The sequence below is a fragment of the Polyodon spathula genome, chromosome 16, assembly GCF_017654505.1.
Source record: "Polyodon spathula isolate WHYD16114869_AA chromosome 16, ASM1765450v1, whole genome shotgun sequence".
Lineage (NCBI taxonomy): Eukaryota > Metazoa > Chordata > Actinopteri > Acipenseriformes > Polyodontidae > Polyodon > Polyodon spathula.
The window spans coordinates 23,824,540-23,851,662 of NC_054549.1; the positions used below are offsets into that span (position 1 = coordinate 23,824,540).

General features: G+C 41.7%; 2 protein-coding genes across 10 annotated transcripts in view; one reads left to right on the forward strand and one right to left on the reverse strand.

Moving 5' to 3' along the window:
* Positions 1-5,493, forward strand: part of rbm10 (RNA binding motif protein 10) — a 49,337-nt gene extending 43,844 nt beyond the window's left edge. For all 7 annotated transcript variants that reach the window (XM_041274365.1, XM_041274367.1, XM_041274370.1 and 4 more), the window contains 4 exons: positions 58-249; positions 3,359-3,424; positions 4,091-4,179; positions 5,164-5,493. In XM_041274365.1, the coding sequence (XP_041130299.1) occupies positions 58-249; positions 3,359-3,424; positions 4,091-4,179; positions 5,164-5,254 (438 nt within the window). In that variant the 3' untranslated portion in view covers positions 5,255-5,493. The remainder of the gene's footprint in view (positions 1-57; positions 250-3,358; positions 3,425-4,090; positions 4,180-5,163) is intronic.
* A 684-nt stretch (positions 5,494-6,177) lies between these two features.
* Positions 6,178-25,384, reverse strand: tpk2 (thiamin pyrophosphokinase 2). 3 transcript variants are annotated; one of them, XM_041272883.1, is made up of 8 exons: positions 25,057-25,384; positions 18,801-19,042; positions 18,087-18,176; positions 14,625-14,780; positions 14,258-14,369; positions 13,389-13,521; positions 8,890-8,986; positions 6,178-6,771 (listed from the first exon to the last, which is right to left on the reverse strand). In XM_041272883.1, the coding sequence occupies exons 2-8, from the start codon at positions 19,030-19,032 to the stop codon at positions 6,725-6,727; spliced, it is 867 nt and encodes a 288-aa protein (XP_041128817.1). In that variant the 5' UTR covers positions 19,033-19,042; positions 25,057-25,384; the 3' UTR covers positions 6,178-6,724. The 3 variants fall into 3 exon arrangements, with proteins under 3 accessions (XP_041128817.1, XP_041128815.1, XP_041128816.1); XM_041272881.1 differs by having other exon boundaries at positions 18,087-18,150; positions 25,057-25,381; XM_041272882.1 differs by having other exon boundaries at positions 14,258-14,376; positions 14,650-14,780; positions 18,087-18,150; positions 25,057-25,380.
* Between the last annotated feature and the right edge of the window lie 1,739 nt (positions 25,385-27,123).

The window sequence follows — 27,123 nt, forward strand, 5'->3', positions numbered from 1 at the left end:
AAATGAAGCTCACACTTTACCCGTTTGACCCGAGCTTGTCTCATTGTCTGTCTCCAGAAGGCCAGCCCACCCCAAGGCCTGGTGGCTGCGTACAGCGGGGAGAGTGACAGCGACGACGAGACGGAGAGGAGCGAGGACCGGGAGGAGAGGCTCACCGACTGGAACAAGATGGCCTGCCTGCTGTGCAGGAGGCAGTTCCCCAGCAAGGAGGCCCTGCTGAGACACCAGCAGCTCTCAGAGCTGCACAAGGTAACCAGCACTGATTACCTTGTCCAGTAATGTCTATACATTATAGAAAAAATTTTTACTGTCCCCTTACCTTTATGACACTCCAGGTGTATATTGAATGTGCATGCCAGGTGCCAGATTTTTTAAATAATTCATTGCTATTTTTACCCCTGAAATTGCAATACAGTAACATCCTGTCTCTGAACAATATTTGCCTTTTGAGTGCTCTCACTTTCTTGCCTTCCTGGAGGAGTCTCAATAGTGAAGAACCTGTCTTGATGCATTGTCTTTAGTGATTGAGCACCTCTGATAACACCGTGTAACAATTTTTTGTTCCTGGGTAGCAAGTGTTATTTCATAATTGCTTATGCCTCAAAAGTACAGAAAATGGCTATTCCCCACAAACTTTGCTTTTGTGACCAGGACAGTGCTATTTCAAAATATCACTATTTTCAATGGGAAAACGGGCAAATGTGTGTCTTTTCGTTCACATAAAGTCAGAAAAAAACAACATATGAATCCAAATTAACATGTATTTATACTAAAGTAATACAAAATGACTACAAAAGATTTAGAAGTGAGTAGTTTTTCGAGATTTACGATTATACTGTAAATACAGTTACGAATGATTTGGTTACGAATCAATTTTCAAGAAGAACTTTCTCAGAAAATTGAAGTTTAAGGAGGTATACACTGCACATACCCGAACTGACACAGGAAGGGAAGGGATATAGCTGCCACTTCCAAAATACAAATTTATTAAAGGTATCCGTGGCTTGCTGGTAGCAGTCAATTAAAAAAAAAAAAAATACTGTTGGAACTATTAATAATAAAAAGATAACTGCCTAACATCCGGGACTTCGTTAAAAATTCTTAGCAAGGAATACCGCTGCTGAACGTCAGGCCACTCTGGGATATGCATGTAAACAATGGGATATGCCTGTAAACAATGCAGTCATGTAGACACGCTCTCCAGTTTGAACTACAGCTCCCAGAATGCATACCAAACGGCTTGGTAAGTATTAATACTTTCGGAAGCGCAACAGAGCATCCAGTTTTACTAGTCAGTAAATAATAATAATAACAGTAACTTGTCAGTCAGTATGGTGAATGAATATTTATATATATCCTGTACACAGAGGCTGCGGAGCGCCACTTAATGTGAGGGCAGCAATAAATAACTGAGTGAAATGTTTACTATAACGACAATTATGTTAAATAGGAAATTCAAATATATCTTCTTAGAGAGGTTTACAATACATGGTTATTTTGGAATGGAATGGAATGAAAGTGAAAACACTCACCCAGATAGCATGTTAAATGCCAAACCTTCCAAATAAATTTGGTCTGTTTGTATTTCTCTGGGCGAACAAGATCAAAGTTTTTTTTTTTTAATTGAGAGACTTGGGAACATCCCTACAGCGCAGAACTTAAGGCGAGTCAAGCAAGGAAGGTGACAGGGTCAGTTTTACTTTTCTTAGGTTCTGTTAAAATTTAAGCCTTTATTTTGCCTGACTTTTACTAATTGTCATAATAAAGTTATCGCCATTATTTAGTGCTGTGGCAAATATCCGAACAAATTTTTACATGTTTTACTATTTGAAGTCAAGAATTGTATTTGCCAGAAATTACAAATTGGACATCCTCAAAAAATAAGCAAAACACACATAGATTTTATGAACAATACAAATACTACTTTTTTAAACAATTAAACATGCACAATAAAATAAACTTTTTTTTTGGTAAATGGTAACACATGCAATGAACTTTTTAAAATAAACATTTGTAAACAGTATGTAGGAACAATTCAATCATTTATTTCAAGTTTATCTGGGTTGATTAGTTATTAAACATATTTCGTTGACGTGTTACAAGATCGAGAATTTACTATGAACACACATACACACTAGACTCAAGAAATGTTTAGTCAGTAGTAGTATTTTTATTTAGTACACGTTAAACAGAAATCAGAAAAGTCAAAGTATATATCTTAGTTTCTAAGCACAAAACACAAGTCAAAAGCTCTCTCTGCCTTCTATGCAGCTAGCAGAGCCAGTGAAATATGACACTGCCTTTCTCCTCACACACAAAGCAGCAGCTATGAGTAGGCTGTGAGTAGCTAGTAGCTTGGTAATGCCCACGTGCACACACAGCCTAAACTAAAATGGTGCAGACAATCTTAGATCAATGATAGAAATAGATGACATTAAGCTTAGTAATGGTATATAGATTAAGAATATAGCAAGCTTACTTTTAAAATAACAACGTGAGGTTGATTACTTATAGTTACTTCATCAAGTTTCACTAAAAGTTATTTCACACGCAGTGTGCAAACTAAATAATTAACAGTTCAATTCTACGTGAATGTGTAACAATTAATTAATTTAGTTCTATGAAAGGAAAATTAGTTATACTGAACGGTTCCTGGTAGCTTAGACTTTTGGGTCCGCTGGTTTGGAAGCTCAGTTTTTTTAATTGTCCAGTACAAAAGGCTTTCGCCTCAGCAACTAAGTCTTCAATCCCCAAATCGGATCAAAGTCTGCAACAAAGTTTTCAATCCACGATAGAATCAAGAAAACAGCTGCAACAGTCTTTAATCCTCGGCAAGATCAACACAACAGCGTCCATCTGCTCTGTCCTTCACTGATTCTTTAGCTGTCCAAGTAGCAGGGCTCAGTTTCGCTACAAGTGCTTGAGAGGATTTATTAATTTGCACAATTATAAAGAAATATGTGAAAAATACAGCGAACAAGGGGTGGGACTTGGCTGAAGATGCAGTACTGATGTCCTTTTGCTATGCAGGGCCTTTTAAACCTGTTTAAAAAAATTATTTTAAACAGCGCGTGTGAAAATAAATTAGACCTAACGCACCTGACAAGTGCTGAATAAATGGACCTCTAAGGGTTAAGGGACATCATTCTTATCCAGTTGTGATGAGACATTCAGGCATGCAGACATTCTCTGCAGAACTGCTTATCTAATTGTGGTAAAACTTAGTGATGACATTCTCTGGCACCATTTAGGTCCCTACCCACAGGGTCCTTCATGTGCTTTTTTTCCCATTGTACCAGTGGCTCTAGTTTTGTATTAACAGACACTTTTATGTTGTTTTTTGTTGTTTCTGTTTTAGCAAAACCTGGAGCAGCGTCGCTCTGGCCTGCCTGACCTGGAGGGAGTGGAGAGGGGAGACATGGAGGTCAGCTTCTGGGATGGGTGGAAATCATTCATAGTTTAAGTATTAAACCCTGTCCTAACAGTACAAGTTTAGAATTTTCTTAACATTATCTAAAAGATGCAAGTGAAATACAGATGCTGGCTGTAGTGTTTATACAGTAGTAGTTATAGAGGTTAAGGTTATTTATTTAATATTCATGAGTTATTCATAGTCTATTCCATACACACTGCTGAACACATGAATTTATAATTAAGGCTGTGTAGAAACTCGTTGCTCGTATTCTATTGGCAGGTATTCAATAAATGCATTTATTTACGTGTTGATTTCAAAATGCCAAAGGTTGTCCTTCCCCCACAAATACAATTGAGTACCAATCTACGGCAATTAACTGCACTGAGTGTTTGAAAAGAAGATTGAAAGAGTATTTCTCTTGTCTGGGGTGCTGACATTTTTACTGGTGTAATGAGTCTGTCAGTCTCAGTAACCTGCCTAGTTTGATATCTCTCTGTCAGAACACTGAGTTTGTGCCTCATTCCACCATCCTCTACTTCAGATATTGGATTGTTGAGGAGCATGACTTTTAATGCACACATTGCCTAGCAAGCTGCTGCTCCATCTCATGCACTTTCTACCAGCTTGAAGCGTGTAGAGTTTATAACCCTATATATATATATGTCCCATTCCCAGCTGCGTTACAGAGACAGAGCGGCGGAGAGGAGGGAGAAGAGCGGAATGCCAGAGCCACCAGAAACCAAGAAGAGGAAATACACAGCCCTGTAGGTGCTGAACACCAGTCGCTGGCACTGCATTAGAAATGCACAGCCCTGTAGGTGCTGAACACCTCAATCACTGACACTGCATTAGAAATGCACAGCCCTGTAGGTGCTGAACACCTCAATCACTGACACTGCATTAGAAATGCACAGCCCTGTAGGTGCTGAACACCTCAATAACTGACACTGCATTAGAAATGCACAGCCCTGTAGGTGCTGAACACCTCAATCACTGACACTGCATTAGAAATGCACAGCCCTGTAGGTGCTGAACACCTCATTAACTGACACTGCATTAGAAATACACAGCCCTGTAGGTACTGAACACCAATCACTGGCACTGCATTAGAAATACACAGCCCTGTAGTGCTGAACACCAATCACTGGCACTGCATTAGAAATAGACTTGCTGTACAAACTCAGAATGGAAGGATATCCTTCACTGTCACCCATTACATAATATAGCTCACTGAGCTTTTCAAGAATCCCAGTTAGTTTTAATTGAGCTTTTGAAGTTTTAAATGGATTTGAAAGGACTTCAGGGACAGTACTCTGAGGTAGAAACAAATACAACTCAGATGCAAACAGATTGACATTTTATACATGGTGTTTAATGCGAAGGAAGGCCATTTTATACATACAAGAAATTGGGAACAAGAAAATGCGATTAGGCCCTTCTTAGCATAGATGTGATTTAATTGGACAGAATCATTTTTTTTGTGTTGATAGTTTGATTCTACTAAGTCACTTGATAGGCTAGCCCATGCAACAACAAAAAAATGCTTCCTACCTCCTGTTCTACACTTCCCGTTGTACTGCCACTGGAGCTGCCTTGGGTCCCCAGAGCAAATGAAATGTTTCTACTTGTTCTGTGAAGATTAGTCTGACTGTCCCTCTCCCCTCTATCTCAGTGACGGGTTGCAGGTGACAGTCTGGTTGTGTGAGATGTGAAGACTAGTCTGACTTTGCTTCTCCCCTCTATCTCAGTGACGGGGTTGCGGGTGACAGCCTGGGTGCTCGGATGCTACAGGGCGGGGTGAAGAGAGGTCTGCTGTCCCGTTACAGTGAGTTGGACTGAGGAACAGGGACCAGGATGGGACACCCCTCCAAGATGGACTGTTTTTAACACTTTTGTACAGGATTGGAATCAGATTTTTTTTTTTTCTTTTTTCATGTTATGAAACAGTTGTTTCCCTAGAAATGTGAACTGGACTGCCTTTGGCCTGAGCAGGGTCCCTGAATTTCTGAGGGGGGTAACCCTGGGGTATGGATGAGTGCAGCATGGCTTCTGACAATAAAACAAGAACATGTTTCTAATCTGTTCTGACTGCTTTTTTTTTTTTTACCTCTCCTTAGTTACACCTTTTAGGGAACATTATGGGAGGTATTTATCAGTGGCAAGCAGACGCACCATGTATATACAGAGTTCACTTACTTAAGCGCTGATATTGTCTATCTGTCACACTGCCAGGACACGAGATCTGAAAGACTCTATAGAAATATTTTTTACCTTCTGAGGTACTGTGTGGTTATTACGTGATTATGAAGACCCGCTGTGTGTACTGGTTATATTTATATATTCAGTGGCAAAAACTTTGTTAAAGTAATATTAAGGTTTTGTTGCAAAAGTCCAAAAGGTTTGAAAATTACAAGTTAAGGTAGCCACACAACCTTAATTTTGTGGATAGGTGGTGAGTGTTATGCTGACTCTTGCATTGTCCAAGCCAACCGGTGGGGCTGTGGAAGTGTGAGGAATGTGGGGAGGAATCTCTTAAGACATAATGCCTTTGGTGCAGACTGAGTGCACCCTTACTGCTCAGCGATATATTGACGAAGTCCTTGAGGCAACAGGTTTTCCCCTCCTGCAAACCAATCTGGAAGTGTTGATTTTCCAGCAGGACAATGCAAGATCACAAAGTGCTAGAATTACAATTGCACGACTTCAAGAAAACAATGTCGAGGTATTGCTGGGGCTAGTTTTTTCTCCTGACCTGAGTCCAATAGAGCATCCGTGGGACCAAATCGCCAGTGCCATCCACAGGAGACAACCGTGACCAGCCAACCTTCGCCAGCTGGCTACAGCACAGCAGTCTCCTTTAAAATGCACAGCAATTTCCTTGTTGGACCAGACACAATAAAATAAATAAATAAATGCAAAAAATGTTGTATTTTAGTTTGTGTATTTAAATATCACATCTATGTATGGTCCAAAAAAAGGAAGGAGAAGAATACGCTTACTGATTTTAGGAACATTACACTGGTGTAAAAATAAATACACAGCTTGTTTGTTATAGTTCCAGACCTTGTAAATGTGTGGTTTTCACTTTCTGGGGTGGTAAGCAGCTGTTTTTCTAATCATGAAAGAATTTCTGTATATCGTTGTTAAAAATAACTAGAGAAAGTAGTCACCTAAACAATAAGGTGACCCCTGCTATTGCTAATGAGAGCTAAATGAATGTTACTGTAACACAGGAATTGTCAATTCTTGCACTCGTGAGGTGTAAAGCAGGAGAGCTCAGCTCCTTGTGTGGTTCTCTCTGCCTTCTCATCACAAAGGCCTGTGCAGACCCACCACCAGCTCAAGGTAGTTTGGCTCTGGAACAGAAAAAACAGGAAAGGAGTTTTAGTTCCCGGCGATCAGTACTCAACAGGGAATAATACAGGAGCATACTCACAGTACAGATTAAATATTTAGTGTATTACGAGATATTGCATTATTTCACAGTCATTATTACAAGATAGTATTGTTGTTTTGCAATAAATAGCTAGTTTTGGTAATTCATCGCTGTTTCCATTTAGCCTCTTCATTTTGCTTTAAAATGGCCTGTATGTTGTATTTAATGATAAGCCAGTACAATTTATCTCCACACACACCCCGCACACTTTGCCCGCTGTTGCAAGGAGGGGGTCCCAGCTATGTTTTTTTGTCTCTAGGGAGTCTGCGCTGGGTTGCACCAGCTGTGTGTAAGTTCATACTTAGCTTAGTTATAGCATAGGTCTTTAATAACGTTGATTTTACACAAGAGTATGGGCCTGTCATCAAGAACTGCAAATTGATTTTGAAGAGAGTCAAAGACTTACCAAAAATTATATCAAGAAGAAACACAACGATGAAGTTCCAGATGTTAAGAACATAAAGTTTACAAACAAGGGGAGGCCATTCGGCCCATCTTGCTCGTTTGGTTGTTAGTAGCTTATTGATCCCAGAATTTCAAGCAGCTTCAATAACATTACTGGGGAGTTGGTTCCAGACCCTCACGATTCTCTGTGTAAAAAATGCCTCCTATTTTCTATTCTGAATGCCCCTTTGTCTAATCTCTGCCCAGTTCTGAACCTTGTTTAGATCATTTTGAATGACCTTTGCTGCTGCAACAGTGTTTGCCACTCCTCCTATTGTGTCATCTGCAAATTTAACAAGTTTCCTTGCTGTACCAGAATCTAAATTGTTAGGAATAGCAGAGGACCTAACACTGATCCCTGTGGATTTATATGTTAACCACTCCCTGCTCCGTGTACATATGTTTCCTTGAATCCATACTACGTTCAATTTGAGAATTAATCTTTTATGTGGGACTTTGTCAAAAGCTCAAAATTAGGACGTAACCAGTACATTAGGCACCACTGAGCGAGCGTTTTTGAGAACGTACCAGGTATGTCCAATAAGAAAGGGGTTAAACGTTTCACTAACTTCTAGTTTTCGAATGACGTTTCAAGTCACGTGGTCCTTAACGTGTGTCTCGAGCTGGTTAAGCAGTTTCAGACCTTAAAAATAGTTTAGTTTGCTTTTATGAAAAAATGCTTAACATGTGTAGTTATTGGCTGTTGCAATAGGCACGGATGAGACAACGTTTAATTTTATAGGTTGCCAAGGGTTATTGCAGGGAGAAAAAATAAGACATAACGCAACAAATATTAGGCAAGAGGCTAGCTAATATATCAAGCGCAGACCTGAAGGAGTGTAGCTACTTGTCCTCAAGAGTATGTTCACGACATTTCATTCAGGTTTGTTACTTTTACCACATTATTGAATAGTAGTTAATAGTAGTTATTTGAAAAGTCTGTTCCAGAAATATAATATAAACAAGTTACAGTAATATAAGAATATAAATTGAGTACCATTTTTTTTAATATATTAAATATATCAATATATATATATATATATATACCTCAATATATTAATAATTATGTTTGATTTTGTAACACGCAGAATGCAGTGTTATCGCAAAGAGGATTAGAAAAAAGATAATTCCTGTATTATAAATATATATATATATATATATATTTTTTTATTAGTTTCATGTCTTAGCAAAAGGGAAAATAAACATTTGTAAAACTTGCTATTTGTTTTAATATAGTGTTTGGGTCCTAGACCCTCATATTGATGCGATACAGCCCTCTGAAATATCTTTATAATATATAACAGACCCTGATACTGGTGTGATCACAGGATCGAGCCCAGGATAACAAGATAGTGAATACCACAGGACCTTGTCAGAGTACTTTGTTTACAATGCATTCAAAAGAAATGTTGTTTAGGATGTTTTCTGATAATTACTCATTGTGTAATGTGGAACAGTGTAATTCACCAGATTTGAATGAATGCAAGGTAGATTTCAAAATGAAATTTGTGTCGAATATGAAAAAAGGTATCAGTCTCAGCCCTGGTATAAAAGGATTTACACAGAGGTGAGGGTGTGGGTGTGGCACACTCGCCTGTGTCTGGGTGCAGGTAGGAGTGTCTGATCAGGAAGTCCAGTACCACCAGAGCACAGTTTGGTTTAAACTCCTCCGTGACCAGGGCATCTTTCACCTGTAGCAAGACATTTTATTTGTCACAATATTTTCTCAATGAACAATTTAATTATTATTACAAAAATTATTATTCATTTACCAGACAAATACCATTATAATATTGGTGGTTTCATTTTGTAATATACTGCCCCCTTACCTTTTTATGATGTTTAAAATCAGTCATAGTACAGTAGAACTTCAGAGCTCTACTCAACACCCCACTTTCAACCAAAAACCTTTCACTCACCCATGCGTGCAATGAACCAGATAGGCGCCCTATAAGTAGTGTGTTGGTCATGGACAAGGCAAAATTACTGCAGCAACAAATGTATCCAGTCACAGGTGAGGCAGATTTCAAAGTAAGTACATCATTTTGCTAGGAACATTTTAGTTTTAGACAGTGTGATCTCCCCAGCGCATCAGCATGACAACCGTCTGGATTGAGTTAAGTAGGTGTGGCAAAGTGCCCGCCCCCTGTGTGTATTTTGTGTTATATGTTGTGTGTTAATGTTGGTGTATAGTCATTGGTACACGGGATATAAATGGGTCTGTGTAAGACGAGTGTTTAAAATGTATATTTGTATATAGGCACGAGGATTGCACAGCACTTCACGTGCAAGTAAAAAGTAATAAGTGAGCACAGGGAATTGCACTTTATTAATTCACGTGTTTTCACTTACTCGGGGTTGCTGTGTGTTCAGGAGTGGAGAACGGGGGAGAGAGAGAGAGAGGAAGCACCAGCACCGTACTTGTTTTGTGTAGCGTTCGTCCACCCTGTTTTGTTAGTGTCTACTAGTTTTGTTTGTCTATTTATTTTGGCCTTGCGTGCCGTGTGCTGTTTTTGTTACAAACCTTTTATTTTCTGACTGTCTGTTCATTTATTAAATGCTGAGCGAGACCATTCGCTCAGCTCCACCAAACTCCACCTCTCTGTAGTTTATTTCCAGGTTCCTGTTTCTGGTCTGACGTCCCCCATTCCGGCCGTCTTTGTGACACGTGGTGTAAGAAGTGGGATTACCAGCGCCTCCTAGACGCAGACCAGAGCAGGAACCTCAGTTTTCTGTTTAAAAAAAAAAAAAAAAATGTCAGAAGATTCCGTCAGGCTGAGGGACTGGATCCAGGACAATCCTGGGCTGGAGGCCCGGTCCATGCCCATAGCCATCCGGGTCCTGTGGCTGATGGACAGGGAGCGATGGGAGGTGTATGAGAGGGAACACACCCCAAACGCCCTGGAGGAAGGTGTGGAGTTGGTCCTCTGCTACCTGGAGGCAGCTATAAACAACAGCAGCCCAGGTAGCAAGGTCTCCAGCACCCAGGCGGGGGGACAGTGAGAGTCCAGCGCCCAGGCGGGGGGACCACGGGAATCCAAAGCCCAAGAGGGAGCTGTTCGCACTTCCACCAGCAGAGGAAGAATGCCTGCTGATCCCATCTCCACCAGCAGAGGGTGAGTGCCTGCTTGTATCACTTCCCCTACCGTCACCACCTGGAGGAGAGGAGCAGGTGCTTCCACTGTCTCCATCAGCTTCCCCTGCAAGTGAGAGAGAGCCGCACCAGTCCCCTATAATAAGGGTAGACTACATGCCGCTCCCACCTCTGCCGCTAGGAGACTACACACTGCTCCCATCTCTGCCGCCAGGGAACTAAACAGCGCTCCCACCTCAGTTGCCAGAAGACTACACGCCTCCGCCACCTCCATCAGCAGGAGCACAGCAACAGGAGCTGGCTTGGCCTCCGCCACCTTCACTGGCAGGAGCACAGCAGCAGGAGCTGCCTCTGCCTCCGCCACCTCCACCAGCAGAGGGTGAATGCCTAGTAGGTCCCCGTCTACCAGCAGAGGATGAATGCCTGCTGGTATCACTTCCCCCACCATCAGAGGAGAGGAGCTGGAGCTGCCTCTGCCTCCATCACCATCACGGGGTGAGGAGAAGGAGCTGCCTCTCCCTTCACTAGAAGGACCAGGAATAGATGCTGGCGGTCCTCAGCAGCCCTTGCATAGGCTGCTGAGGGAAGCAAGGGGAAGAACCGCCCCGCCGCAGTGGCCGAGATGAGGGGTAAAACCCGCACCCCAGTTTGTCCTGACTCCCTGCCTCGTTTCGCCCAAGGATGCCTGCCTGGCATCGTCTGGGGTTGCCTGTTGCTCCGCATCGCCTGGGGCAGCCAGCTGTTCCGCATCGCCTTGGGTCGCTGGAACTGCTTCGCCAGGGGTTGCGGTCAGTTCTGCTTGGCTGCAGGGGTCAGTGTGGCCAGAGCCCCACCAAAGGGAGCTGCCGGCTATGAAAAAGGCCACCCCGCCGCGGTAGCTAGTTGCTCAAACTCCACCAAGTACACCAGTGCGTTGCGGACCATCACACTTCTGACACCACGTGTGGCAAAGTGGCTGGTAAGGGGAACAGGTGTAGCTGTGATGCAGTGCAGGAGTGATAAGCAGACCACTGTGATTCAGTGAATAAGTGTTTTATTGTTCTTTTTCCAGGTCTGGTGACCGTCGAATAATAAATCCCCGGCAATACACAACAATGTGTAAAGCACGGGGATGATGAAAACAAGGCACAGTCCTGAACAAAAACAATGGCACGGTCACCAGTCCTGGGAGAATGAAAACGCGCAGTTGCTCAGTGCAGTGGTGCTCCAGACAGTGCTTTCCTTGCGACAGTTCCAGAGGTGTGCATTAACTGTCTATTGGTGCGACAAAAACAGACAATAACTAACGGACAGAAATAATACACAACACATATAAATATTTCTTAAACTCTGAGAGCTCCTCAATCAGTCCTTCTCTCTCCCACCGTTTAACCCAAACGAAGGAAAAGATCAGCGTTACCCTGGCCCCTATATGTACTCCCGCATGACATCTAGGTAAACGGTTGCAGCTGCCCTATTACTTGACCTTTCAGGTCAATACAGTCTTACAAAAGAGTTTCGCTTCTTTCCAGGCTGACAGACTTCCCGGTCCCGGAAACGAACTGTCAGGCCAGCCCTTCCAGATACTTCTCCTCCCGTTCTTTAGCGCCCTCACAGGTCGGGAGGGAGATTTATCACCAGAACTCTTTCTATTTCTGTCACAGGACCTCAGAAAAACAGTTATTGATGCTCATCAGTCTAGAAAGGGTTACAAAACCATTTCTAATGATGTAGGGCCCCACCAATCCACTGTCAGACAGACAATGTACAAATGGAGAAAGTTCAAGACCACAGTCACTCTATCCAGGAGCGGTCACCCTACCATAATCTCTCCAAGAACAAACCGGAAAATCATCAAGGAAGTTACAAATAACCCCAGAGTAACATCCAAGGATCTGCAGGCCACTCTCGCCTTGGCTAATGTGAGTGTTCATGACTCAACTATCAGAAACTAGCACTGTCTCTGAATTTAGGTATTCAGGTATTACACTAGATTCACACCATGCCTTTAGGAAACACATAAAAAAGGCAATCAAAACTGAAATGTAAACTGTCCAATTTTAGATACATTCCAAACTATTTTCCTACTACTGCTGCTAAAATGTATTGGCACTCTGTTTTTATCCCATGTGTCCTACGGAATAACTATATGGTCACAGGCTGGCTCAACTCTGTTACAACCACTTCACTATCTATAAAAACAAAGTTTGAAAGTTCTAGATAAAAAGCCAGTGAAATATCATCACTGTCACATTCTTAAGAAATATAATATGTTAAGTTTTTATAATTTTATAAATCTCTCCAATGCATGTCTGATTTTTAAGTGTCTACATCAAAACCTGCTTTCTGTGTTGGTTCCTGTTTCTGGCCTGACGTCACCCACTACAGCCGTCTTTGTGACAGACTACCAATGTAGATTACCTGCAGCTAACTTGGGTGCGATGCACAGCATGTTTTAAATCATGAATGTTTTTATTGCACATGGTCTCAATCAAATAAATTAAAAAAAAAAAAAAAAAAAAACAAATGGTGTTCATGGAAGGATAGTCAGGAGGAAACCACTGCTCTCTAAAATGAACATTGCTGCCCGTCTGAAGTTCGCCAAAGAGCACACAGATGATCCACAAGACATCTGGAACAATGTTCTCTGGACAGACGAGTCAAAGGTAGAACTTTTTGGCCTCAATGAGAAACGTTATGTTTTGTCGAGAAACAAAAACACTGCGTTCGAATACAAGAACCTCATCCCAACCAGCAGATTGAGGGTGTACACGTGTATTAAAACCACTGAAAACTGATTTTTAGAGTTGCAGTCATTTCAGACTTAAGAACCGCCTCCATTCCCAAGGTGTTCTTAACTGAGGTTCTGCTGTAGTTCTTATTGTAATTTCTCAAATAGGCAAGCAGTACATATATAGGCTACATCTGCCAGCCTCACCAACAGCGCATTGTCAGCAACACTACAGGATACCTGTTGGCAAAGTGGCAGCTCTTACTTCTACAATGACATTTGTTTGTACCTTTTCAACAGGCCACAGGTAAAACTGGTGCACCTCTCCATCTCCCACATGGGGGCTGAAGTCACTCGGGACCTCCAGATCAAACACAAACTGGCACTCTGAGAAAACCCCCTCGCCATCCTCATAGGTGTAGCTGAGAGAGAGAGAGAGACAACGATTCGAACCATCAACAAAATGTACAGGGTTATATAGTGTGGTCACGCCAGCATTGCCCTCTGTGCAGCACACGGCAGGCATGGCCAACACATTACAACTTTATACAGACCCCATGTTGAGTAGCTGCTGTAGGGTTTTATATAGTGTGGTCACACAGGACAGTACAGAAAGACTCTGCCCACTACAGAACAGGCAATGGCCAGTGTAAGACACTATGACCCAGTAGAGCTGCAGTAACTGAGTGTAGTTTTCATAAGTGATGTTGAATTTGTTAGACATTTCCTCCAAGTCTTGGTCTGAAAAGTTTTTAATAAATCTTGATATTTATAGAACATTAAAAGTTGCTATTTACAGTACCACTATTTCATTCTGGAATATACATACAGATAAAAAGAACTAATGGATCTTTAGTACAATTAAAATTCTGACAAATTAAAGAATATTGCTTTTAGTCTTGGTTAGTGCTGTATTAAAAGGGGCAGTGGTGCTATAGCTGATGAGAGGTAAGAATTTGATTTTAAAGCCTTGGTTAGAACTCCTTTAATGGGGACAAGTGCACAGAGCTGATAATAGAAGTGTATATTCCTCTATAAACAGAGTTGATAATAGAAGTGTATATTCCTCTATAAACACAGTGCTGATAACAAGTGTATATTCCTCTATAAACACGGTCTCGACAGCAGAGCATGGTGGGATTGCTGTGTGTGACTCACCTGATGGTGCCGACGGGCCGCGCTGCAGATGCAATGCACTCTGGGATACTGGCCTCCTCCGCGCATTCTTTAATAAGAGTGTCTCTAATTCCTTTCTGGGATCCGATTCCCCCTGCAACCTGACACAGAGACAGAGTGAGACAGACACTTGTTTTACTGTTTACTGTTTTTCTGTTTTACTGTTTACTGCAAATGGTCTGAATCACTGATGCAATGAAAGTAAACTGAATTGTTACACCTCCACTACTGGGACTGTGCTACTGTAGTTTCTGCCATTTCTGCAACTAAGTAAATAGAATGAAAAACAACCAAGTCCCAGCTTGAGAAGGGACAGACATTGCAGCTGCACAGGCTGTGAGTGACATACACACGAACATGCAGCCACATGGTACCATGTTGTCCAGCAGTCCTGGGTACGTCTGTTTGCTAAGAGACCTCCGAGCCACCCACATAGCCAACTGTCTGTCTGGCTGTCTGGTGAAGCCATTGACATGCACTCCGTAGCGCTTCACTCCAAACAGACCTGAGAAAAAACAAAACACAGGCAGCTTTGAAAATAATTCCCTAAATCTAACCTACACTTCCATTCGCTAGATTGGACGCCTATAGTTTTGAAACATGTTACAGCATGTAATACATTGAACTTTGCTACTATGCTATGCAATTCATTCTCTTTCTTTCACTGTCCTCTTACCTGTCAGTGGTGTTGGAAATAATTCTGAAGAGCTGTTATTGCAATTATTCAACTACGGTATATTTTATGTTGTCTGTGTTTGCTGTTGCCTATATATATATATATATATTATATTATAGTTATGCAGAAACGTCTTTATAAACGTTTCAACATTTTGCTGGCACCTGGACGTCTTCATGAAGTACTTTGAAAGTTTAATCTAACATCTTAAACTACTTGACTTTGAACTTTTTGATATAGAATATAAATAAGTAAGATTTACAGAGAAAAACAGATTAATCTCAGTTACATAAGTATTCAACCCCTTTGCTACTGCAGCCCTAAATCAGCTCAGGTGAAAATGACTTGTTTGAAAGGTCACAAAATTAGTGAAATGGTTTAGCCTGTGTGTACTCAAAGTGGTTTAACATGTAGATAATTTCCCTCAAGTATATAAAGACTTTCAAGCTGCAACTCACACAGTGATCCAACAAAGCAACCATGAAGACCAAGGAGATTTCAAAACAAGTCAGGGGTAAAGTAGTAGAGAGGCACAGAGCAGGAGAAGGATACAAGACAATTTCAAAGGCGCTGATTATCCCTCTCAGCACAGTGAAGTCCGTCATTAAGAAATTAAAGATTCATCATACCACCCAGACACTACCCAGATCAGGTCGCCCTCCCAAATTGAGCAGCTGGACAAGCAGGAAACTGGTTTTGGATGTCACTCTGAAGCCAACAATGACCTTGAGAGATCTGCAAAGTTCTGTGTCTGAGATGGGAGTCAGTGTTCACAGATCAACGATAAGCCGGTCCCTACACAAAGCTGGCCTATATGGTCGGGTGGCAAGAAAGAAGCCATTACTCAAAAAGCCTCATCTTAAAGCATGTAGATGATACTGCAGACATGCAAAAAAGGTTTTGTGGTCAGGCAAGATAAAAATTGAACTTTTTAGTCTAACACTGCACATCACCCAGTTAACATCATCCCAACTGTCAAGCATAGTGGTGGCAGTATCAGGTTATGGGGATGCTTCTCTTCAGCAAGGACTGGGAAGCTTGCCAGGATAGAGGGGAGAATGGATGGTGCAAAGTACAGGCGAATCCTTGAGGAAAACCTGTCTGAGTCAGCCAAGACTCTGAAGCTGTTGAAGAAATTCACATTTCAGCAGGACAATGACACGAAGAACAAAGCCAAAGCCACACTGGAGTGGTTGAACAAGAAGAGATTTAATTTTCTTAAGTGGCCCAGTCAAAGTCCTGACTTGAATCGAAAATTTATGGCGAGACTTGAAGATTTCAGTCCACTGACGATCCCCAACAAACTTATCAGAACTGGAGTAATTTTCCTGTGATGAATGGGCAAAAATGTCATGCATTTATGCAACTAGTAAATTTCACTTTGTACAGTTTAACCGCTACAGTTTTGAATAAACAAAGTTTGTTTGAAAAACAGTGCACAGATTATTTGTAATTCAACAAAATGTTATATTATAGGTAGGGGGTGAATACTTCTGCAAACCACTGTGTGTGTGTGTGTGTATGGTGGCCTATAGTGTATATATATATATATATATATATATATATATATATATATATATATATATACACACATATACACACACACACACACTGCCTTTAGAAAGTCTACACCCCCTTGAACTTTTTTCACATTTTGTTGTGTCAGTGCCTCAGAGTTTCATGCATTTAAATGAGGATTTTTCTCCACTTATCTACACACCATACTGCACACTGTTAAGGGGAAAACAGTTATATATTAAAAATACAAAAAACTGAAAGATCCTAATTGGATGAGTCTACACCCCCTGAGTTAATACTTGGTGAAAGCAGCTTTGGCAGCAATTACAGCTGTGAGTCTGTTGGGATAGGTCTCTACCAACTTTGCACACCTAGATTTGGCAATATTTGCCCATTCTTCTTTACGAAACTGTTTAAGCTCTGTCAGGTTCCTTTGGGAGCATTGATGGACAGCAATCTTCAAGTCAAGCCACAAATTTTCGATTGGATTTAGGTCGGGGCTCTGACTGGGCCACTCAAGGACATTTAAGTTTTTGTTCCTTAGCCACTCCAGTGTATCTTTGGCTTTGAGTAATGGCTTTCTTCTTGCCACCCTACCATACAGGTAAGATTTGTGGAGTGCTTGGGATATTGTTGTCACATGCACACTTCAAATAGTCTTGGCCATAAAAGCCTGTAGCTCTTCCAAAGTTGCCATTGGCCTCTTGGTAGCCTCTCTGATCAGTCTCCTTCTTGCTCAGTCATCCAGTTAGGAGGGAATGCCTGATCTAGACAGGGTCTTGGTGGTGCCATACATCTTCCACTTCTTAATAATCATCTTGACCGTGCTCCAAGGGATACTCAAGGCCTCTGATATTTTTTTATACCCATCCCCTGATCCTTGCCTTTCAACAACCCAGAGTTCTTTTGAAAGCACCTTGGTGCTCATGGTCTCATCGTTGTACCCAGCACAGGGAGCCTACAGGAACTGCTAAATTTATCCTGAAATCATGTGAATTACTACAATTTAACATAGGTGGAGGTCACTTAACTTGTGTGATTTTGAAGGTGACTGGTTACACCTTTTAGGATTGCTATTACATGGGGGGGAGGACACTTATCCAACCAAGCTATTTCAGTTTTTATTTAATTAATTCAAATTTCTAGAATATTTTTTTCACCTGAAGTTGTGGGGTAAGATGTGTAGATAAATGAAAAAAAATTCAATGCATTTTAATTCCAGGCTATAAGGCAACAAAAGGTGAAAAATTTGAAACGGGGTGTAGACTTTCTGTAGACACTGCAAAGTGTCTTCATAAAGCGCCATCTAGTGATCTGCCACTTTATATCAAGTTTTGCTGGCTATACCCTAGCTGTGCACTAGATGGCACTGGAGCTTGTTAATATAAAACTTACATTGCATATGATAAAGGCAGGCAGCTAGAAATGAAGAGCAACTGCTGAACTCAGTCAAAGCACTTTGACAAAGGTCAGGGGATTATTATTATTCTTTTAATAATGGCAGTAAAAACCACTTAGAATGACTACAAACATTATAACATGGTAAGGGGAGAAGACGACATTGTAATTTGAAGCTTATTACTCTTTCAGCAGGACAAGGGGCAGTGTGATACTTACTGGTGGCTGCTCTCTCCATACACATCAACGGTGGATCAGAGAACTGAGGCATCACTTCGTATTTCTGTGGGAGAGAACGCTTTAGCGAGGCTGAAAGAGGATGACATATTCAATGAGCGGTTATTAGCTAACAATTATAGAATGATCATCACATTGTTACACTTCCATTAACTACCACGTTCTCTCTAGTTAGCAGTTCTCTCTCACACACTCTAGTTTCTGCACAGTAACAATTTTTTTATTCTTCAATAAAGCCACACTTCTGTTCTCTCCCTCAATGGAGGGGGGTACTGAAATAGCTCTGGGTGACTGTCAGAAACTCCAGCTATGATTGTTCCAGCCCTAACAGACAACATCAAGATGTGGATTCCATCAGGTTCATATACAGTATTATCAACTTTCATATTATCACTAATGTTTTGTGTAATGATTATTTATTGTACTGAGGATTGATGAACAATCACAGTGTTTTTAACAGTCATCTAAAGCTAACGACCATAAGGATAGCTGCTACCAATATGTTTCATGCATCTGTCTTTTTCTACTGTACGGGATCAAAACTGAACACAGCCCTCAACATACAGTGTGTGATACAATCGGTGTAACCTGCTAGGACTCGTACTCTACAAAGCAGGCTGAGTAAGCTCCCCTGGTGCAGCTGGATTGACGCCTAAGCAAACGTTCCCATTGACAGTGTCTCTCGTCTCCAGTCACCTCGTCCCTCCAGCCCTGCAAGCAGGTGAATCTCTTCTCCTCCCTCAGTCTCTGCAGCACTCTGTCCATCGCTGATGATCTCTCGTGGTAGGAGGCAAGGCCGGGATTCAGCTCCAGCCTCTTCTCCTCCTTGAAACTGAACACCTCCGGAAACCTGCGCAACTGCTCCAGGACTGCAGGGGGCACTAGACCCACCTCCATACCCCCTACACTGAAGTGCCAGCACTGACATCTGCTGGATCCTGTCAAAAGAACACAGAACACATTCCTCACACTTAAGAGTAGCTTCTTTTTAATTCAGTGCACTTTTTACCCCTGATTTTCTCCCCAGTCTTTATACCCAGGTGTGAGCTACTGGCCTTTGAGCTCTCCTGGTCAGTAAGGTCTACTGTAGTGCAATGAGGAGTAACAATTGTTTTTGACTCCATAACCTGCAGGAGCGTCAGAGCCAATGCTCCTTGCGTAATCCCCAGCGAACACCCACGACTTCAAAGAGTCAAGAACCCGCAATGTATGACTCCCCCTGCACACCACACGGCCGTGCCTTTACCACAGGAGACACTCTGGGACCCTTGTGCTCCCCTAACTCCCTGTGCTTCCCATGACTGTATGAGTCCCCTTGCACAGAGTAACCATGCGGCCGTGCCTTTACCAGGGGAGACCCTTGCTTGTAGCTTCCTTTTAAATTGTTTTTATTATATATCCCTTACTACAAGCTGTGGACCAAAATCAAAGAAGCATTTTCACTTTAAGACATTGAGAAAGAAATATTTGAGATTATTAGGTTTCATTTAGTATTTGAAATGTAGCATTATTGAGTTTAATAGCTATATACTGGATTCTGTCGATTCCCCGGTTTGAACGATCATCCCAACCCTCCACCCCAACCCTTTTCACGGGCAGTTTCATAGTTCAAAACACAAATTGCAATACTGAGGTAAGCATATCATGTTCTGTTCAAAATTAAATCCTGGGTATAATTTGCTACAGTTACAATTCCAACTTAAAGTTGAGCACAATGCTGGCATTCTGCGATTCCTGAAACGTGTATTTTTTTGTGACAATTGTAAGAGCTAAGTTGCACTGGGCAAGGGCTTCTGGTATGAAATAAATAATAATAATTCAACAGGAATTAACGAGTTCTGTACTCAGTCTCCGTATATTAAACCACTTTATTTGCGTGCTGTATAAATACACCAATTCTTCCTCACGACCAAAATTATGCACATCATTACAATTAAAAGTAAAAATCTTTTAAGACTGAAGACTCTGAGGGGGGGGGGCGTTAAAAAAAAAAAAAAAAAAAAAAAACACACACACACAAAATAATGGTACGTGGGATAAGGGCCTCATCCCTATACTGTAGCATTCTGATTCCTATCGTGAATGAGGTAATAATATTACTGTTTTTATATATATATATATATATATATATATATATATATATTACTATATATATAATATAGATAATAATACATGTGGTGTGTGTGACTCACACATTTAGGAAGAATTGGACATCCTTCTTTAACCTGTCTCCCCATCATCTACACTGATTGAAGTGGATTTAAAAGGGATTCACCTGGATTCAACTCGTCAGTCACCACGTCACATATTTATATAATAATTTAAGAAAATGGACACTGTAGGCTATAAACAACCCACTTACCTGCCCAGTGGTGATGACTACCTATGTTGTTGTTTGAAGTGAACCCACCTACTGTACCAGTTAATTAGTGTGTGCTGGAAAGCCCTTTCTTCATTTTTTTGACACTGAATGTTATCAGATCTTCAACCAAAACCTAATATTAGATAAAAGGGACCCTGAGTGAACAAATAACACAACTTTTGATACTTATTTCATTTATTTTTTAAAGTTATGCAACACCCAAAGCCCCTGTGTGAAACAGTAATACCCCCCTTAGACTCAATAACTGCTTACGCCACCTTTTAGCAGCAATAACTGCAACCAAACGCTTCCTGTAGTTATTGATCAGTCGATCACAGAGCCATGGAGGAATTGTGGCCCACTTCTTAATTCAGAACTGCTTCAACTCAGTGACATTTGTGGGTTTTCAAGCATAAACTGCTCGTTTCAGGTCCTGTCACAACATCTCAATAGGGTTTAGGTCTGGACTTTGACTAGGCCATTCCAAAACTTTAAATTTCTTGTTCTTCAACCATTCTGATGTAGACTTGCTTGTGTGTTTTGGATCATTGCCTTGCTGCATGACCCAGCTACGCTTCAGCTTCAGCTCACGGAAGGATGGCCTGACATTCTCCTGTAGAATTCTCTGATACAGAGCAGAATTCATGGTTCCTTCAATGATGGCAAGTCATCCAAGTCCTGATGCAGCAAAGCATCCCCAAATCACAACACTACCACCACGCTTGACCGTTGGTATGAGGTTCTTACTATGGAATGCAGTGTTTGGTTTTCGCCACACATAACAGGGCCTATGTTGGCCAAAAAGTTCCACTTTTGACTCATCTGTCCATAGAACATTGTTCCAGAACTCTTGAGGATCATCCAGGTGCTTTTTGGCAAACTTGAGATGAGCATTAATGTTCTTCTTAGTGAGCAGTGGTTTCTCTCTTGCTACTCTGAAATGAAACCTATTTTTGCCTAGCGTCTTGCTGATGGCGGAGTCATGAACACTGACCTTAGCTGAGGTGAGAGAGGCCTACAGATCCCTGGATGTTGTTCTAGGGTTCTTTGTGACTTCCTGGACGATTTTACGCCTTGATCTTGGAGAGATTTTGGCAAGATGGCCACTGCTGGGAAGATTTACTACTGTCCCAAACTTTCTCCATTTGGACAATATGTCTCTGACTGTGGTTTGGTGAAGCCCCAGAGCCTTAGAAATGGCTTTGCAACCCTTTCCAGACTGATAGACATCAACAACTTTTTTTTTCTGGAGGAATTTCTTCAGGAATTTCTTTTGATCGTGGCATGATGTACCTCTAGAACCTGTGTGCTGACAACTTCACTCTGACTGTAAGGGCCAAAGTTAGTCAGATTTATATTGGGCAGGGCTGGCCCAAATCAGGCCTGATTGTTAACCAAAGTATTCAAACAGCTGACCCAAATTATCCCTTTAATTGGGTTGAGTTAACTCGGGGTTAACTGAACTGAAGATTGCATGTTTGATTACCTTGCACACCAAACTTTGGTGTCGTTTTCTCTCTTGGACTCCCTCTATATGCTGCTACAACCCAAAAAAGATCTGGCCAAATTCAATGTGAAAAATTAGCAAAAATGCAGAAAATCAGACAGGGAGCAAATACTTTTTCACAGCACTATATATGGGTGCAAATGCATTATAACCCCTCCATTGCTTCTGTAGTTAGGGTTAGGGTTGTGTTGTGCATATGAAATCAAACCACTAACTGAAAATCTTGGAAAATTGTCAAAATAGGCAAATTATTGACTGCCTAAATGCAATCAGTTTTACTTGTTTGCTGCGCCTAAAAATGTATATGAGCCAATTTACACATTCACTTCATTCATGAGACGGGCAATTTAAAAATCCTGTCTCAAAGTGTCACGGGATTGTGGAGCCTGTTGGCAACTCTAGTCGCAAGTCGACACAGGCAGTAACGCAGACTGGCTGCAAGTATGACCAACAGCTACGACCGCTTTGCTACATCAAAGTCTGCAAACTCGAGGGTGCTTCAGTCCTTCTGGCGCACCCGTAGAAGTGTCTGCAGCTGACATCCGACTTTTGTCTGCGAGAGAAGTAGGTTATTACTATAACCCTGGTTCCCTGAAAGGAGAATGACAACCATTACCGAATGGGAAGAGCCTCTTTGACCCTCAATCTCTGAGGAAATATACAAAAGCTGCCCTATCAGGGCCCTGCTGTGAGCGGGAACTCCCGTCCACCTCCTGCTGAAGAGGGACGTCCTCACAGTAGCACATCGCCATTTTATTTTGAAAACAGAGGTCAGCTGGGGACACGACCTCGAAGGGTAATGGTTGTCATTCTTTTTTTCAGGGAACCAGGAGTATGGTAAATGACCTAACGTTCCCTTTCAAGTCGAATGACAACCATTACCGGATGGGAAAGCTGTACCAAAGCTGTCGTGGCTCCAGATTACTGACAGTACAGCCCCACAGCGATGGCAAAAGAGCCCACATGATGCTTAACTCGTGATGGAGGTCTGAAAGTTTCCAAAACCACTGACTGGTTAATATGGAATGAGGATACCACCTTTGGCAAAAAGGATGGATTTGTTCTTAATGTTACCTGCGAGTCACTTCCAGTGAAAGCCATAGATGTGTCGTCGAAGGACAACGCAAGAAGCTCACTTACTCGTCTGACATACGTAATGGCTATTAAAAATGCCACTTTTAATGAAACGGGACGCAGTTCTGCTGACTCCATGGGCTCAAATGGGGGACCCATAAGGGCCTGCAGTACCATTTCTAGATCCCACTTGGAGACCATACTTTTCATGGGAGAACAAAGCCTCCGAGCCCCTTTGCACTGCCAGGAAATGTGCCCCAGGGGACACCGATTTTGTCATGGCACACTGATATTGCTGCCAGGTATACCTTCAAAGTGGACGCTGATTTACCTGCGTCAAACAGGTATTGTAAGAAGGTTAATATCGTCTCAAAATCGGGCAAGTCACCGGATGGTGACCTTCGGCAAGGCACCAGTCTTGGAAAACTTTCCATTTATATGAGTACTGGGCTCTAGTGCTCGGTGCAATAGGAGTCCTGAGTGCAGCCTTGCCATGGGTCGTTGCCGTTGGTCAGTTCGGTGACTTCTGACATGGAGAGCAGTCCAGCTCACCTGCCAGTTCCTTGGCAGCGTGTTCTGGCCCTAGGCACCTGGTGCAGGATCGATGTTCATCCTGCCTGGGCAGCTTAGCTGAGCACCGGTCACACTGGTGGAAGCCAGCGGATGACCCAGTCGACTGCACTGATATGTTTGCAGTTGTTTTTATGTTAGTTTTTTTTTTTTTTTTTTTAAACTGCTGTGCTCAATGAGCAGCCTGCAGATTTTATTTTTTTTATTTTTTATTTTTTTTAAAAACAATTCACCTGTGCCGAATCAGTCGGTGCAGAGATCGGCGCCAAGGTTGACGTCGAGACGCACGCGGTCGGTGCCGAGTGGGCGGAGCCGAGTCAATCGGCACCGATGTTGATGCAGACGTGTAGCGCGGTCGTGCTAGGCTGTAGTCGGCCTCAAAGCTATTCCCAGGTGCCGAATCAATTGGTGCTGGGATCGGCGCAGAGAAAAGCACTGTTTTCTCAACCTTGTGATCAGCGGGAAAAACCGTGGTCGATGCCGGGGTATGCATCCGAATTCATCGGCGTGGTCGACGAGGGCAAGTGCAGTTGCGCTAGGAAAGCCAGAGGATTGAGAGGGGCGCTAGGCCCGAGCTGTTTTTTTTTATTTTTATTTTTTAAACGGCATAGAGGACGACGCCACGAGCCCGGGGGGTCTCCTTACAGCACCACAACAGCTCTCACACGGTGTAACAACTACACAAGGCCTTGCGCAGTGAAAAGAAACCAGCTCTAATCAGAAAATTGACACAAGAATAAAGCAAGGGCACTCTTTTAGACACGCTTGAAGTGCGATTTTATCGTGATTTTGATCAAATTGCGAATAATTCCAACAAATTAGCCAAATTCTGTACGTAAAAGCAATGTACGACCTGTCCCACAGAGATGAGAGAGAAAATGGCGATGTGCTACTGTGATGACGTCCCTCTTCAGCAGGAGGTGGGCGGGACTTCCCCCTCACAGCAGGGCTCTGATAGGGCACCTTTTGTATATTTGCTCAGAGATTGACGGTCAGAGAAGCTCTTCCCATTTGGTAATGGTTGTCATTCGAATTGAAAGGGAAACCAACCTTAGTGTTTAGTGATATCTGCTCGCCCGGGAGCTACACCACTGTACTTTCCTGTCTCCAAAATATCAAGGATTTTCCAAAAATATAAAACACCACACTGACTACAATAACAAATAAACTACAATCGGAAACGGGGTGTTTTAACGGATTTTTGATCAAGCTCAATGTGTATACTGCTACAATCTTAGACGGAGGCTGCCGTATTTTTCCTAAATAACATTAACAATTTTCCGTAGCCTGAATTTGACATTCCTCAAGACAAACGTATTTTAATAACAGTAACAGTTTACACAACCGTAACAGTAAGAAACAGACTTCCGTGAGTGACATTAACTGCAATTAAACGTTGTACAAAAATACACGAGTAGAATTTGAAAACACCGTCTGACCTGCTGAGTAAAAGCTATTCATTCTCCGTAGGAGCCGCACGGCTCTCTCCGACCAAGAGACACTGGAACCGGCCATGTCAACCGGCCAGAAAAAGACATCAAAAATACGAGGCCCTTACAACTCGTCGGCCTGGCTTTATTTAATACAACACAGACAGAGACTGCGCATGTGAGAGTGGCGGTGAAGCTGACAGTGCAGTCTAATTTCGGTGGTGAATTTTTTTATTTAAACGCAGGTGCTTTGAGTCTCACAAGGTTTACAGAAAGAAAAAAAAATAGCCATGGTCTAAGATTGCTTAGAACAATGCTACAGTTTTGTAAAAAAAAAAAAAAAAAAAAAAAAAAAAAAAAACGTAAATACAAAATAGCAAAACCGGGATGATTAAACAATATTACAGTTTCTGAGCTGGACATAATATTAAGGCTGAAAACTGACAATCCCAGTTTCCCCGGGACGTCTCGTAACCCGTTCCTAGTCAACAGCGGTCAAGCTATTATCAGACACTTTTGAAAACTATCAACCAGTTTTGAAACGCCGGTCAAGCAGACACTATCTCGCAATGAAACGCTTAAATTGTATATATATAGTTTCCCTGTTTCAAGTAGTGAAATTCTTCACTCGGAGATTTAGAACTGCACTGGAATAAAACGAGCGATGAAATACACTTTCATACATTTTCTAAAATAATGAAAAACGTAATACTTAATAAGTATGAAAGAAATTTCACTAATAGCTTATTGTAACAATCAAAGGACGATTCCATGTTGTTTAAATTATTGAGAACAGCCATTTTTGCTGCTTACTATTAAAATGTATTTGACCAAAAACGTGTGTGTGTGCTTACCGGTGTGTGCGTCTCTATACAGTGCCTACAGATAGTCTACACCCCCTTGAACTTTTTTCACATTTTGTTGCGTCAGTGCCTCAGAGTTTCATGCATTTAAATGAGGATTTTTCTCCACTTATCTACACACCATACTCCACACTGTTAAAGGGGAAAAAAGTTATATATTAAAAATACAAAACTGAAAGATCATAATTGGATAAGTCTACACCCCCCTGAGTTAATACTTGGTGGAAGCACCTTTGGCAGCAATTACAGCTGTGAGTCTGTTGGGATAGGTCTCTACCAACTTTGCACACCTAGATTTGACAATATTTGCTAATTCTTCTTTACAAAACTGTTCAAGCTCTGCTAAGTTCCTTGGGGAGCATTGATGGACAGCAATCTTCAAGTCATGCCACACATTTTCAATTGGATTTAGGTCAGGGCTCTGACTGGGCCACACTTGAATATTGTGTTCAGTTCTGGTCACCTCGTTACAAAAAGGATATTGCTGCGCTAGAAAGAGTGCAAAGAAGAGCGACCAGAATTACCCCAGGTTTAAAAGGCATGTCATATGCAGACAGGCTAAAATAACTGAATCTATTCAGTCTTGAACAAAGAAAACCAAGCGGCGACCTAATTCAAGTATTCAAAATTCTAAAATGTCGACCTAAGGGACTTTTTCAACCTGAAAAAAGAAACAAGGACCAGGGGTCACACATGGAGATTAGACAAAGGGGCATTCAGAACAGAAAATAGGAGGCACTTTTTTACACAGAGAATCGTGAGGGTCTGGAATCAACTCCCCAGTAATGTTGTTGAAGCTGACACCCTGGGATCCTTCAAGAAGCTGCTTGATGAGATTCTGGGATCAGTAAGCTCCTAACAACCGAATGAGCAAGATGGGCCGAATGGCCTCCTCTCGTTTGTAAACTTTATGTTTTGAAGTAAGTGTAAAGTCATTTTACAAAAATGTGGAGATTTGTACTGGGTTACGACCCTGACTGAAGATGTCATTAGCAAAGGGGGCCAGTTGTACTAACAAGGTCAAACAATACGTTTTCTAAACATTTTAAAACTAATAAACAAACAATAACCATAATGAACATTATCAAAGTATGTTGCTTAAAACATAACACATTATATTCATAATAAAATTGAGTTCTTATCTATAAACAGTAACATGTTTAAAGCTTGGGACTCGCTCTCTGTAGCTTGGTGTTTACATTATCGTCAGCAT